Source organism: Centruroides sculpturatus, unplaced genomic scaffold, assembly GCF_000671375.1.
Source record: "Centruroides sculpturatus isolate CEXI.00-Female unplaced genomic scaffold, Cexi_2.0 scaffold1008, whole genome shotgun sequence".
NCBI classification, from domain to species: Eukaryota; Metazoa; Arthropoda; class Arachnida; order Scorpiones; family Buthidae; genus Centruroides; species Centruroides sculpturatus.
Genome location: NW_019385260.1, coordinates 87,629 through 103,185, shown reverse-complemented (window position 1 = coordinate 103,185; position 15,557 = coordinate 87,629). Strand labels below are relative to the sequence as shown.

Below are 15,557 nucleotides of genomic sequence, written 5' to 3'. Positions count from 1 at the left end.
TCCCTTTTTTTTTTTCCTTTTCTCTTGTCTTTTTTCTTTAAATCGTAGGTCCTTAAGACCTAAAAATATAAAGCTTTTTCTTTATTATTTCGTTAAAATGGACTCTCGTAATTACATTTCTTAATATATATTTATATTTTTTAATCATTTGGAGGACATGGCTTTTACATTATTCAATTAAATTTTATATAATTTTTTTTTATTTTCTAGTATAAATATTTAAAGATTTTTTTCTTGTATTAAAAACAGGAAAATTTGATTAGAAAAGCATTCGCTTCCACTATTTTCGAGTCACAGGTTCTAAGTTTTAATATAAAACGAGTACAAAATGACTCGAGATTTTCGTTTGTGACGTTAAAACCGAGATTAGGGGGGGTGTTTTTTTTAATTTTATTTCAAAATTCAACACTTTACAAAATTTTAAACAGGTTTTTTTTATTATTTTTAATATTTTTCCTGGCGCAAGTTGTTGTTGGCAAGTGTACAGAGAGGATAAAACGAATAAAAGAAACCGTAAGCTTCTTTCCACTAAGAATAAAATTCTGACTAGACAACTCATTTTTTTTTTAAATAGTCTTTATTATTTTAGTTTCGTAGATCGCATCTAAATTTATTATTTATTCGATAAATCTATACAACTTTTTTGAAAATTATTCTAATAAGATTAGATTTAATATAATAGAAGTAATAAAATATAAAAAATAAACAATTAATTAAAGTCTAGATGAACTCTTATTGTTGTTAATATCTATTGTTAATTGAAGGATTGTTTTCTTCTTCGATTGTTGCGGTAGGTGGCGTTGTTAGTGCGAACGTGAAGAACGAAGCACTGACATTCGGCACGGCTCGACGTTCCCCACTTTGACGTGTAAGTGTTTTCTAATGTAACGTAATCTTCTATAATCTTATAAATAATACGTCGAAAAGAATATATATATATATATACGTTATATACGCGAATATTTTATCTAATTTGCTTTTAAGTTAAATAATGTATTTTTTCCTGTCTCTAAATATAAGTAGACTACTGTCTACTGTACAGTACATTGCAATGGTATTATTTCTTTACTGATTGATTTTACAGTTTGTTTACAACCAAAAATAACGAATTGAAATTCCGCTTACAGTATAAGTACTCGCGTGCGGGATTTTTAAAAGGGTTGGAGTTTAAAGAAACGTCGTTTACGTAGATTAACACACGGTAGAAAGGTAAGAAGGAATATAGTAATATATACAAAAAAAAAAGGAAAGTAATATGCAATATACGTTTTAATTTAATTCGATAATTATTTCCAAATGAGAGGGGTTAAACCCCAAACGAATAGGAATAAATCGGAATAAAAGACAAGAGATTTACGTCGTTGCAAGTGACAAAAGCACATTTTCTATAGATTAAACTATACAAAGCTATATAAAAGAATGACGAGGAAAAGAATCGATCGGTGTGTTACGTGAATCGTGGCAAGATACTATTGATCACAATTCGATTTAAAAAAAAAATTGAAAAATTATTCTTAAAGCAAGTACACAGGATGTTTTTAATCATTTCTTTAAAAGGAACTGCATCCGTCCAAAATCCGATCCTATCTATCGCTTTATTTTGAATCTAGTGCACGACGAATTCGTGTTTTTACCTCGTTTCTGCGTATACAAAATACGTAGAAACGACCCGCACTTTCATTATAATTTAAAAATAGGGATTACATAGAGAAATTCTTCCTGAATTATTTACTATTTTATTCTTTTGTGAAGAAAAGAAAAACTTTTATAATAAATTTAAAAATACGAAAATTTCGAATTATTTATAATTGAATATCTCGTATTTTTCTTGTTTTAGATGTCTCCTTTTTATGTTTCAAACACAACAATCGATATAGAAAATATTTTTAAATATTCGCTAATTCGGACAGTTTATTTCCTATAAAAACTTTATAAAAATACTAATATTTAGCCTATGTTTATATAGATTTAGGACTTATCTATTTATAAATACAAGGTAAGTTTTACTTTTAGTTTATCTGGAAAACGCTTTTATAGCCTAAAATTTGATGAATGTAAAAAAATACAACAAAACTTGGCCCAAAAACAAAAATTCTAATTTTCTAAATGACGCCAGTGCACTAAATTTTGGGGTATTAAAAAAGAAAATTGTTTATTTTATAATACATAATTTCGTATTGTATTCGCGTGGTTTATTTTAAAAACCCAAATAAAATAATAAGTAAATCTGTATATATATATATGTGTGTATTCATTTACATACATCTACTATGCAAGAACGTAGGAAACGGACTGGAATTTAAAGGAATTTCTGGATCGATAAGTAGTTTGTATGCCTTCTATTGGCATCGGACGTTATTTTATAAGATATTTGATTGACGTCTTCCAGTTAACTAAGAAAAGAAATTCTTTAAAGCTGGTTATCTTCACTGTACTTTCTCATTTTCCAAAAATATTCTTTGATCTTTAATAAGCTTATTATATTGACTTAGGTTATTCATTACCAGATCTTTTCTTCGTGTAATGACATTATATTTATGTACGTATATCAGGACTTCGGCAAGATAATATTCGACAAAGAGTATTAAAATTTTTATAAGCTTAGACGTAATCTTATATAATTATTAGTCCTGTGTTATAAATTATAATCTATTTTAACACGTGACGTTTAATAATATTTATTTTTATGTATATTTAAATTGTTTAATTTTTGAATCTCTAGAAGTATGACAATAGGGGTGTAAATTAATTAAGACGAAAGTTTTGAAATGAAATAATAGACATTGAATAGAGAAAACGAATTGAAGCATCAAAATTTCCAGGTGTACCCGCACACCAATAATTTATCAATCCGGGTACTTAATTAATGATTTATTTATCGCATTTTTATCGAGTTTTAAATTATAAATATGTTTAGTGGGTCGTATTAATAAGAGAACAATAAACAGGTTTAATACAGGAAAATTTCGTATTAAACGTTTTAAAGTGGAATCGTTCCGCTCTTCTCTCTTAGGGTAATGACGGCAATTCAAAGAAAAGGTTACCAACAATTGTTAATAATTGTTATTATATTGTGTAACATCTGTCGTTAAACTTTTCTAGGGAAGAAATTAGGATTCTGCAGCATCCATAATTCTCTGGATATTATTTTTCCAAGTGTGGCAATTGATCCTAGCATCATTCTAGCTTCGGTAATTCGGTAATTCGCATCCGTAACGTTCGTCTTTATGGTTGGAAAGTTTATACGAAATTCCATTATTTTAATTATTTTTAAACCCGATAAATTTGTTCTTTTTATTAATAAACGATTCAATTTAATATTCGTATTTTTATATCTTTAATGTTTATAAACAAAAAATACTGCAATTTTTCATTTTTTAAGATAAGAAAATAATGAATGAAAACGAATTGCATTTATTAATATAGACTAACTGAAAGAGTAACTTTTAGTATTGTGAATATTAATTAATTAAATAAAAAAAGTCTTGTATAAATGTCAGAATAATTGCTTTTATGTGATAATAACGTGTTTAAATTCTGGCAACAGATTATATAAACTACGTGGGAAGTAAGTTGACGTAATTATTGCGCTTATAGAAAAATTATTGTGCTGCAATTTGAAAAAATTGTAGCCATAAATTACGATTGTCTTCCAACTGTGTGTCTGTCTGTTGTCTGTCTTTTCTTAATCTCGAGAAAGGAGTTAGGTAGATGAAAGTCAAGACCAAATATGGAAAAATTAGGACCAAGAAGCCAGATTAATTATATACGAGCTTCCGATACAAACCAGAAGTCAACTTTAGTTTAATTCAAAATTTCCTCTAAACGGAATTAGATAAATAACCAGAACGAATCTATTCCTAATAGGAACAGTATGACGTACAGTACAGGTTCAAGAAACCACTAAAAGAATTGAGAATAATCTGACGAATAATTGCAGCCCAACATTGTGACGATGTCACAATAAATAATCGCTCGTTAGAATTAGTTTGGTTTACTTGGTTACAGCGACACGTAAACGAAATGCCGAGGGGATGCACCCAGAAAAGACTTTTATGGAAAGCTGGACTCTATTTAGGTGTTACTAACGCAAAGAAAACCTTGAAAACTTTCACGTGTCCATGCCCGAACTCGCGACTAAGTAACTACCAGACTTCGGTGGTTTTATCCACTCGGCTACCGGAGGGAGCTTATTAAAATTATAATTGATTTTTAGAAATGCGATATATATTTTGGAGTATGATTACAATATTATCTACGTTAGGTGTATATAAGCGTAACTGTTGAGTTTCGTAGCAATTTGTCGAACGGCCTAGGAATGTATAGCGAACAAACAAACAAACGTCCTCATTTTTATATGTGTGTAAATAAATGAGATTAATTTGTCGATAGTTTTCTAGTTAGAGAAATATTTAGAACACGTTAGAGAATATTTGAAGAGAATAATTTAAAAGCATGGATGTTATTCGTATAAATAGACACTAGACTATTATAAATAAATCACTTTATGAAACTTTTAATTAAAACTATTTTGTTTACTTAAATTCAATTTAAACAGAAACCGAAAACATTTTATACTGTTAAAAAGAAAAATTAAAAATCAATATTAATAAATTTTATATATAGGCCTATATTTTTACTTTAAAAGAAGTAATAATGAATGTAAGTAAATTGTACAGTACATAATTTATAAAAACCTTTTATATATTTTCATTAATGTTACTCTAGAAATAATAAGAAATGATTGTTGTTATTTATTTCCATTAAGTAAAAAAAAAAGGGTCCGCATATTCGAGTAATTTCGAAAATCACCCGAAATTTTCTATTGTAAGAAAGGAGAAAATCGAGGATGGTAGTAGCCTGGAAAAACGAAGCTTATTACACGGTTTATTACCTTTTCGGAAAACGTCGGGCAAAAATAGAATTATAGAATATTACTCGATACGAAATTTAATTTTGTAAATTGTTGGAAGTTAAAACAGATTTAGGACGAAGTAATTTCCGAGGTGTTGTGGCTAACGATGTCGTCGATGGAGACGAAGGAAATGATCGTTATTTAGTGGCGGATAACAAAGAAAGAGTCAAGTAATATCTCCACCGGACCCGATCGCTTTCGTCCTTTGCCAACACCCCTTTCTTCTTTCACTCTTATTCTCTTTTTCTTAACAATGTCACGGTTAAGTCGAAGTTTCTATTATTAATTAAAACAGAATGGAACAAATTTATTAATATTAACGTAATTGTTTCAAAAAGAGATTCGTCTAATAGCCATATAATCTGTTTCTTCCGTAATCGTGCCCATACCTGTCCTTTGTTTTCTGTCTCTGGCTAATCGGAAAAGGAAAAACATTTTGTTTATAAAAGGTTCTTATTGTTAAATCGGTAAATATTACGAATTTAATTCTACGCGATACAGATTTAAAAGTGATAAGTAAAGCCACTCGGTTTTAGTAGTCTAATGGACATATGAAAATAAATTGTCATATGTCATATATCAGAACCGTAGACAATATTATTTATATATATTGTCACATCCTTTACAAGATATTGAATCGATTCTAATACGATGTTATTCTCTAACAGTATCATTCCCGAAATAAATTATGATTTGTGTTGTAGATCCGAACAACCGGCGCATTCATTTCGTACAAAGACTGATTCAAAGAGAAGAAATTCCCATTCCCGTGCGAACTGTTCTCTTTTGTTTGTCCGCAGAAGTCGATTTCTTTCTTGATTATATACAAATAACGCTGAAAACTCAGAATTAAGAATGAATGTGCACACACATTGAAGCTTAATTTCTTTAGAAATAATTAATTAGTGAAAAATTAACTTGTTTACAAAAGGGATGAGTCGAGTAAATAACTAGATAAGCGGTATTTATAGCTTAAAAAAATAAACAAAATCTTTTTAAGATGTAATTAAATTTCATAATTTGTGACAAGTAATAAATTTTTATGATAGTTCTTTTTATATTTTCTCTGTTAGAAATATTATATTTCAATAAACATAAATATTGTTGCCAACAATGGTAATTTATGTTTAACAAATTAGAGTTGTGATCAATTGTATTTACACGTTGGCAGAAAGCATTTCTTTATGCGTAATTTCTAATAAGAGATGCACTGGAGCGAACAATGAAGTGCCGAATGGAATTATTTTGTCGATAGAATAATACTCTTTTGGGTGTTGTGTTTATTCACGACGCATTCGGTATATAACGATGCTCGTTCAGCCAATGAAAAACTCGAATTCTTCTTTTTTTCAAACACCTTTATACACAAACACCTTTATATGACAGAGGGTCCAGCGCTTATTGAATTTATTTTTTACGAATTCTTTCCTAACACGAAAGAAGCGATAAAATAGAGAAAAGTTTAAAAGAAAATTGCGGTAATTATAATGATTTCTCTTATTTAAAAATATTCGTTATCGAAAAGTAAGTAATAACGATCTTTATTTCTTTGTGTCGTAACAAATATCTATAATTTATGTCGGCAATTTTCTAACAATGATACAATGTAAATTTCTATTTTATATAGACCTATAGAGTTAATCGGGATCTCCTTCTTCCCCACACAGTCGATGTTCCAGCGCATCAAACCAAAGGCATTAATCTTGTTTACGGTATTGATGTTATTCGAAAATCACCATTAAAATTATCAACCCGGTTATTTCGATCACAAATAATTACATAAATTATTATTATTTCTATTAAATAAGTTATTGTTAAAATTTACAATTTGTTTTGTAAATACTTGAAAATATTAAAGAGTTAATAAAATATTTTTAATGATAGAACTTTGTGGAAAAGTGCAAAAAGTTCCGGCGATGGGCAAGACAAAAAGAAAATATCGAACAATATAAATGTCTTGTATCAGAAAACCGCTATTTTCATGGGAAACAATGGCTCTAATGTTTACGGGAAAACATTATTTAGTTTTTTCAGAGTTATTCTTTGTGTTATTTTAGTGAAAATGTCTTTGAAAGTTCTCTTTCGTCCTTAGCCTTAATGCGATTTATCGAATAAGGACCGAAGTTCACACTCCGGAGACCGTCGGAAATAAGATTCGGTAAACTAGTTTTGACCACTTTATAAGCTTATCGGAGTAAAAAAAAAATTGGCAAACACTACTCTTTTTTATTAATACGTTATAACAACTTTTAAATAAAGGAATTTAAAATAAAATCGATATGAAATTAATAGCAATTATAGTATATTTTGTGCTAGAATAATTACGGTAATTACTTTATCTTGTTTCAGGTAAGGAAACAGTCGTGGCCAGTGCAGATGATATTCGATCCCGATCAGTTATTGAACTACTTGATTTTTACCCCCATATCGACCTGTAGTGCCGCGGTGTTTATCCTGGCACTCTTCTACCACTTGCTGTTTGGCAATTGTAATAAATCCCGAGGACACTTTCCCACTCTTCATTACAAAGAATCTATATTTTCTCGATTTCTTCTGGATCGAATACCCGATCTACGTCGATCTTACTATCCCCCACTCTGGGCTTACAACCCTTACGTGCAAGCGTTGATAAGTTATCTGCTGCCTTGTCCGGAAGTTCGCTATCGGCGACAATATCTACAACTGAAAGATCGCGGATTAGTGTCGCTCGATTGGGCCGTTTGGTCTTTCCAGGGAGCGTGGAGAAACTCTTTAAACGACCATCACTTGCTACTAATACTACCCAACTTTACGGAAGATGCCGTGGACGTGGGAGAGATGAGTCTACGGGCTATGGGAAAGGGATTTCACCCGGTGGTTTATAACAGAAGAGGACACGGACGTTCTCCGCTCACCACTCCCAAGTTCCAATCCTACGGAGATCCTTCCGATCTTCGGCAGGCCGTCAAATTTATCAGGAGCCAATATTCTGGTCTCCGTCTTTCCGTAGTCGGCTACGGAACGGGGGCGGATCTTCTCCTGTCTTATTTGGGGGAGTACGGCAGTTCGGCCGACCTAACGGCGGGAGTTGCAATATCACCCATTTTCGATCCCGAAAGCCTTTACAAACGCGGATTGCCTCTTTTCTACGACTTTTCTCGTCTTTTGTCGTTTCGCAGGTTTCTCGGTCTACACTCTCACGCTCTATCCGAGGTGATAGATTCGAATGCCGCCCTTCTCAGTCGCACCGTTCCGGAATTCGAGAAACGAGTCTACTGGAAGATGTGCAATTGCAACAATTGGGACGAATATTGGGAGAAGAACGCGCCGTTGAGAGATGCCGACGAAATGTCGGTTCCTCTTTTGTGCGTGAGTAGTAAAGACGATCCTCTCGTACCTCGGACGGCCATTCCTTACCACGTTTTTCGAGTCTATCCTCAAATGATTCTGGTGGAAACTGCTAACGGAGGCCACTGCTGCTTTTTCCAGTCGGGTGCGCTATTTCCTCCATCCTGGGCTAATTCATTAACTTTAGATTTTATTAAAGTGACCTTGGAATTTTCGTCCGTGGAAGAACAAATTACCAAAGCCGCTCTCCTTCGGAACGTACGGTGAAACCTTCAACGCGCAAGTACTCTACTACGGTTCCTTCTACAACATCAAAGAGATGATCGCCGGTGTTATTTATATTTCTTATTTATCGAATTGCTTAAGGATGTTACAGAAATTAAATAAAATATAATTTATTACTTAATGGCACGCTTTCTTTCTCCGTATAAACTGGAATAAAGAAGCCCGTAAATCATAATACTCTACTTTATTTGATAGAAGATACTCCTTACCGTCGCTTTAGTGTTATAACCACATACATATTTTTTTATTATTTATTAAAATACTTTCTTATGGTATATTAAAATTGATATTAAAATATATTTATCTTATGAGTTAGTGTAGTAAAAGAGGATTTTACGGAAGTCTCGATTGTGTTTTGATGACCCGAAACACTGAATTTATCGGTTGCTCCGTTCCCATAACGTTACGCCGACTAAATATCCTCTCCGTTATAATTACCTGAAGGTATTTTGTAGTTAAAAGTTTTAGACGTAATTATGAGAAAGTTATTAAATTTTATAGATTTATTAGATTCATTTTAAAAACAAATTTAAAAGTAATTCACTTACCGATAAACACGGAATCGAAATATACGTTTTAGAATATTTTCCAAGTAGCAAATATTTAAAAGAAAATATTTACATAAATTTTATAAAAATAAACCGAAAAGTTTAGTAAAAACTTCAAAGGTTTAAATATGTAAATATTGCAGGAGATTCGTACAAAATTCGTTTTGTGATATTTAAAATCGATGCAATCATCCAAATCGTATAGAAATTCTAATGAATTTTTAATCAAGGAATTACGTTAAACGATCCATTAACGTCATCTTTTATTTGATTAATTTATATCAATTGCCGTAATTCATTTCAATTATCTTCCTATATATATATAAAGATTACAATAAGTAAACAATGGAGATGATGCCGAAGAAGAGAATTTTGCGGCGATTCTTTTGTTAACGGTCGTCTTAAAATAAATGAAATACTTCAAATTTTAAATTCTACAATCCCTTTAGAAATTTTTCAATTTATTATTCATTATTATAAATAGAAGAGAATTTTTATTAGTAAATAAATAACAAGATTTGAAATTTTTTAAATATTTAAAAGGCCAAACGAAATTATTCTTTATTTTAAATATTATTCAGAGGTGTTTTTACTTAAAGAATGTATTAATTTTATTTAAACATTTATCAAATAATTAATCACGAATTTTCTGAACTTTGACATTAAATTCATTCGCTTTAATTATAACGATAGTTCGGAGAAGAAGAAATATTTTTAATATTTTAAAAAAATCAATTTATAAATGTGTTATTTTATTATTTCTTTTCTCGCTTTATAGTTGTTTCGTCCTTAAAACTATAATTATAATTAATCACAATATTAAAAAAATTTAGCGGTAAATCCTTTAAAATTTTTAATTAATAACACGATTAATTAACTATATATAATTAAATTTAATGTATTCGAAATTGTTTTGCGATAAAATGCAAAAGAGATTGCTTATTAAAATTAATTACGTAATCAAGAGATTATAATTAAATTAATTTTTCTAGTCCCTTTATATACTTGAAGTATAAATTAACGAGAGTACTTCAAAGTTTTCTTTTAAGAAGTGAATAGATCTTACACATATTTATTTTCTAACAAGAAAAGTTCAAACTCTGTAATAAAATATATAAACAATGAATTTGTTATAGGACATTTCTGACTCGTCCTCACCACAGAATATATTCTTCCTGTTTTTGTGTATATTTGAATTAATTCTAATAAACAAAACAAATATCTTTAATAATAAAATACAGTCGACCCCCCCCTATAACACTGTTGATAATTCCGTTTTATATGAATTCCGTGTTGTACGAGTCACTTAGATTTTACAAATACGTGAGCCGTTCACAACCCGGCACACGTATGTGTAAAATCTAAGTGACTCGTACAACACGGAATTCATATAAAACGGAATTATCAACAGTGTTATAGGGGGTGTCGACTGTGTATTACAAACGTCAAAGAAAATTTTATCAGTAGAAATCGTTGGGATGAAAAATAACGTTATCAAAAGTATTGTTTTGTTTAAAATCACAACCCTTTTAATAAAATTAAGCGCTTTATAACATTTAAGAAATCAATACGTAAGTTTATTTTTATTTGTTATAAAGTATAGGATTATAAGACAAAACAATTTTCAATTTTCTATAATTTTCGAAGAGAATTTGTTGTAAAAGCGTTTAAAATTACAAATTCAATCCCATTAACGAGACGAAAGAAATTTATTTTTAATTTATTTCGTTTCGAAAGAATTTCATCGAAATGAAATTTCTAGTAGGATCAAATTTCTTAATCCTTTAAGTGCTGTTTTTCTTTACTTACAAATAAATATTCTGTTTTAATAATGTATTTAAAGCCATTTATAAATTTTTTCAAGTACTTTTAGCGATTGTTTTAATGTGGGGTGTTCCTATTATACTATATTTTAATTAAGCATTATTGTTATTTTTTTAAATAACGTTATTAGAAATTTATGTATATAATTAAAATTAAAATAAATATTTTCGTGCTAAAGTTCTATAAAAATAAATCTTGTAGAGTTTGTAAAATTGTTAAGAAAAATCTCGAAGGTGTTTGTAAATATCTAGCGGGCTTTAAAGACAAAAATGGGATTTTAACTAAATTAATGGAGTTTGTAATTGTTTCTGATGTAATCCGAACGATTTTAATGCACATTTAAAGAGAAACGAGTAGAAATTTCGCTAAAGTCAACAGAAGATTTTCAATTACAATTCCGAATTATCTTCTAAACAGATGAGTATTAAAGAACAAAGAGAAATGAAATTATACTGTACACGTTGAAAGATCAATTTTGAAATTAAAATAAAAAAATTGCTAATTATTATAAATATAAACTTCTAATCGTCTCCGTTTCTACAAGAAAATAAGATCAAATGCCACTTTTGTAGTAGTGGAAGTTACTTGTGTAAATGTCCCCAGACGAGCTTACGTACAGTACAACACTTTCCGGTGGAAACGAGGGAGGTAACGAGTCTTACTTCCTTCCCGGACATAAGAATTACGTTTAAAACTAAATTAAAATAATATTTAATTCTTTTTTAAGAGTCTTATTTTTAACAAATGTAAATAAAATGGTAATTAATAAATAAAAATAGGTACAGTACTACAATACTTGGAGCACAGAAGTATTGCTAAAAATGAATAATTTATCGAGAGGCGAAAGAAGTAAATAATTTCTTTTTTTTACCTCTAACTTGCTTCTTTTAATTAAAATTAAATACGATGTTTCTAAACTTTTACCTTTAATTTTATCACGGTACATGGTTTCGATTTATGTTGTAAATTAAGATGTTTTGATAACGACATTGTTTACAATAAAAACTCTCCAAAGTAAAAAATAAATTTCGAAAATGTTTGTGTTCCGATGCGAGCGAATAACTGTTTTATTAAAATTTTTATTTAAAAATATCTTTTTTGTTTACCGATAAAATTGTTCCGTAATTTATGGTTAACTCGAAAAATTTAAATAAATTCTATTTTAGCTGGTGGGGGGAAAGTTTTTCTTCACAACGTTGGCTTTCCTGTCGAACACAACGGGAGTTTTCTAGATTTACTTGGGTCGAGTAAATCTAGAAGTAAATATTTATATAGAAATATACCAGGACGTCGCGCGACTTTGTAGTATCGCGATAGAAATGAAGCGGAGACGGTAGGAAAGAAGCGATCCCTGCAAGCCACTGAGACACGATCCTGGCACTGACTGGCCCGGTACGGAGAACCAAGCAATCCAAGAACAAAGCAATCGATGGCGATTGCTTTCTTCTTGTTGTTGTCTAATACTGTTTTTATTTTTGACCCCTAGGCCTAAATTCCGTTAAGTGCTCTCGTTGCATCAGAGAGCGGGGATATTGTCACTGTTATATTTTTGTATATCGAAAACGAAGTCATGGACTCCTACTTTTACTTTCCTGACTCTGTTATAAATAACAGAGGGGAAGTATGGCCATCGGTCTAAAAACTAATCCCCAAGATTTTTACGTTTTTGGACTTAGGGCACATTGAAACGTCGAAGAATGCAAAAACATTCAGAACTTTTTCTATATGTATGGATGTTAGTGTGTTTGTTTACTTGTACAGTACGTGTGTATTTATCCTCTTTGAAGCTTAATTAATTAATTTTGAGAACGAATACAATTCTGTAAACCTCATAGAAGAGCCTTCGTTAACGCTCCGCTTCAATTAATTGGCTGCAATTTGAAAACATTATAGTCATAACTTCTCACTGTCGTCCGTCCGTCAGTCTGTCTTTTCTTAATCTCAAGAACAGAGTTAGATAGATGGAAGACGATACCACCTTGAGGGCGGAAAGCCCCGATTAACTATATACGAGCTTCTTGTGCTAACCGAAAGTCACGTTACTTCTATTCAAACAGCTTTTTCTCCGAAAGATAATAGATGACCGGCTAGGTTAGGTTAGACTTCTATTTATATTTTGTAGTTAGAAATACCACCATTAATCATTGATATTTTCAACTATAACATTTTTAGAATGAAGAAAGAATAGAAGAGTTGCGAATAAGAAATATTGTTTGGTAGAATCGAATAATGTAACAGCTTCAAAGTAATTCAAGCAAAGACAGAAAAGAAAAGGTGTTTTTAATGTGTATAATCTGCCATTTTTAACGAAGACTGTGTGACATTAAAAACATTCTGTTCTATCATTCACAATGACTTTATTCAAATCGTACACACAATTTCGATATAAGCGATAATTTGACAGGGATTAAGGGATTATGCAGCTTATCACGAAAAATTTAAAACAAACAACTGGAAACCGTGTTTTAACTGAATACACGATTTCATCAACAAAATCGGTTGTCGCCGGCTATACTAAGGAATAAGTTTTCGTCTAAAAAGAGATATAATTATACATAATCTAAACTTTAATCGTCTACTGCAATAAGTGACTTTGCGCCATTTACTGCTATAAAATCAGTTTTTTACATTGTTTATAGCTGACAATTACTGTATGTGTTAATAAAGTTGGAATAACGCTGGAGGTTTGCATTTTTTTGTTCTTCTGAAAGTGTTAAAGAATTTTGATAAAATGCATAAAATCCAGAAAGGTCAGGGATTATAATACAATTACAGATACGAATGCCAAGTTAATGGAAAAAAATAAAACAAAATTATACAAGTTAATTAATTAACTAATTAATTTTTAATCAAAAGAAATTTCTACGAAGACACATTAAAGTCGAAAAGGGATTTGAATGAAATTAATGAGTTTCTGGTCATTTATTCCGAAGTGTAAGGTAATGGGATCGGACGTGGAAACGAGAAGAAAAGTAAATTTAAAAATACCAAAAATAAATAGGAAATTCGTTAACGATGAGAAAATAATATAATTAAACCGCCCCTTAATAGGTAAATGCGGAACATCGAACAAAATGTAAATAAGATTGTTTATTTAGTCATACCGCTCGTATATTAGCTATATAATAAACGATAGAAAAATTATTGCCCTTATATTCTGTATTATTAAAAATAGGTTATAAAATTAGACAATAAGAATTTTTTATATTAGTAATTTTTTATAGGAAATATCCGTTTTATCCGAGGTATCTTGGATAATCGGATTTCTACCGTAATTCTAATACTTTAGAGGTAAACAATTAATATAAAAGATATTTACATAATTACAAAAGCGTTTAACGTCAACATTCGGGCGAAATCGAATCTCTTGTAAGACGTGTAAATTGAATCTATTTAGAAAATGAATATATCGTTTCTAGACTTTTGTTGTGTGAACAACACACGTAAGGGATTGTCGAAGAGAATAATAAAGATCTTATTAAAGGGATGGGAACACGTTCACCGGTCGAAGTTATTAGGAGAAAGGTCGAGTTATTTTTTACTTCTATTTTTCAAACACGTTTATTTTAAATAGTATTAGAATAAATACATTTGTTTGTAAGCCCGAAGCATTTGAAATTTAACCAGTCTCTGTTGTTTGACTTTAAATAAAAAATGGAATCCCGTAGAGACGTAACACAAATTGTTCCAGATAATACGGTAAAGAATTTTTTTCCTTTTTTTTTTTTTGGTTAAGGATACGTTCGTGTAATTCACTCGTAACCGTTCTTTTTAGAAAATAATATTTATATATCAACGACGGAACCGAAAGATAAATCAGTTTTTGTTAAAATGATTTTTCTAGAAAGGATAGAACGGCGAAATTTTTCTCAAAAGAAAACGAATGACCGACAACGAAAAATGTCAAAATAAATAACCGGAAGAATTATTTTGAGAAATTATTTTGTAAACAGAAACTCAATCCGCGACAGTTTAGTCTCTTGTAAACACTAAGTGTATATAAAAATAAATAAATTACTTGAATTTATTTGAAGAAAAACAGAGAAAATATAAATACTGATAAACAACAGATTTTTCTCTCTAAAGTTTGCACTGAATGAGTGTCGAAAACACCGGAGAAGACTGTAAATAAAAATCACCATTTATAGTAATTGTATGTTTATTCTTAGAATCTTTTAAAATAATCATTTATTGCATTTTTTTATAGTTTTAAGCATAATTATAACAGATTGATCATTGATACACTCGGAAAGATAATAACTCGACCCCCTATAACACTGTTGATAATTTCGTTTNAGGGGGGGTGTTTTTTTTAATTTTATTTCAAAATTCAACACTTTACAAAATTTTAAACAGGTTTTTTTTATTATTTTTAATATTTTTCCTGGCGCAAGTTGTTGTTGGCAAGTGTACAGAGAGGATAAAACGAATAAAAGAAACCGTAAGCTTCTTTCCACTAAGAATAAAATTCTGACTAGACAACTCATTTTTTTTTTAAATAGTCTTTATTATTTTAGTTTCGTAGATCGCATCTAAATTTATTATTTATTCGATAAATCTATACAACTTTTTTGAAAATTATTCTAATAAGATTAGATTTAATATAATAGAAGTAATAAAATATAAAAAATAAACAATTAATTAAAGTCTAGATGAAC

The 15,557-nt window shown here is 30.0% G+C and overlaps 1 protein-coding gene across 17 annotated transcripts; it reads left to right on the top strand.

The window, feature by feature from the left end:
• Positions 1-730: 730 nt before the first annotated feature.
• On the top strand, positions 731-8,748 carry LOC111636836 (protein ABHD15-like). Of its 17 annotated transcripts, none has more exons than XM_023382195.1 (7): positions 731-868; positions 1,085-1,209; positions 1,838-1,996; positions 2,723-2,855; positions 6,543-6,627; positions 6,800-7,073; positions 7,265-8,748. In XM_023382195.1, the coding sequence occupies exon 7, from the start codon at positions 7,292-7,294 to the stop codon at positions 8,507-8,509; it is 1,218 nt and encodes a 405-aa protein (XP_023237963.1). In that variant the 5' UTR covers positions 731-868; positions 1,085-1,209; positions 1,838-1,996; positions 2,723-2,855; positions 6,543-6,627; positions 6,800-7,073; positions 7,265-7,291; the 3' UTR covers positions 8,510-8,748. The 17 variants fall into 17 exon arrangements, 16 of the variants coding, with proteins under 16 accessions (XP_023237963.1, XP_023237962.1, XP_023237966.1 ...); XM_023382201.1 differs by having other exon boundaries at positions 765-868; positions 1,128-1,209; XR_002758600.1 differs by lacking the exon at positions 1,838-1,996 and having other exon boundaries at positions 8,074-8,209.
• The last annotated feature ends 6,809 nt before the right edge of the window (positions 8,749-15,557 follow it).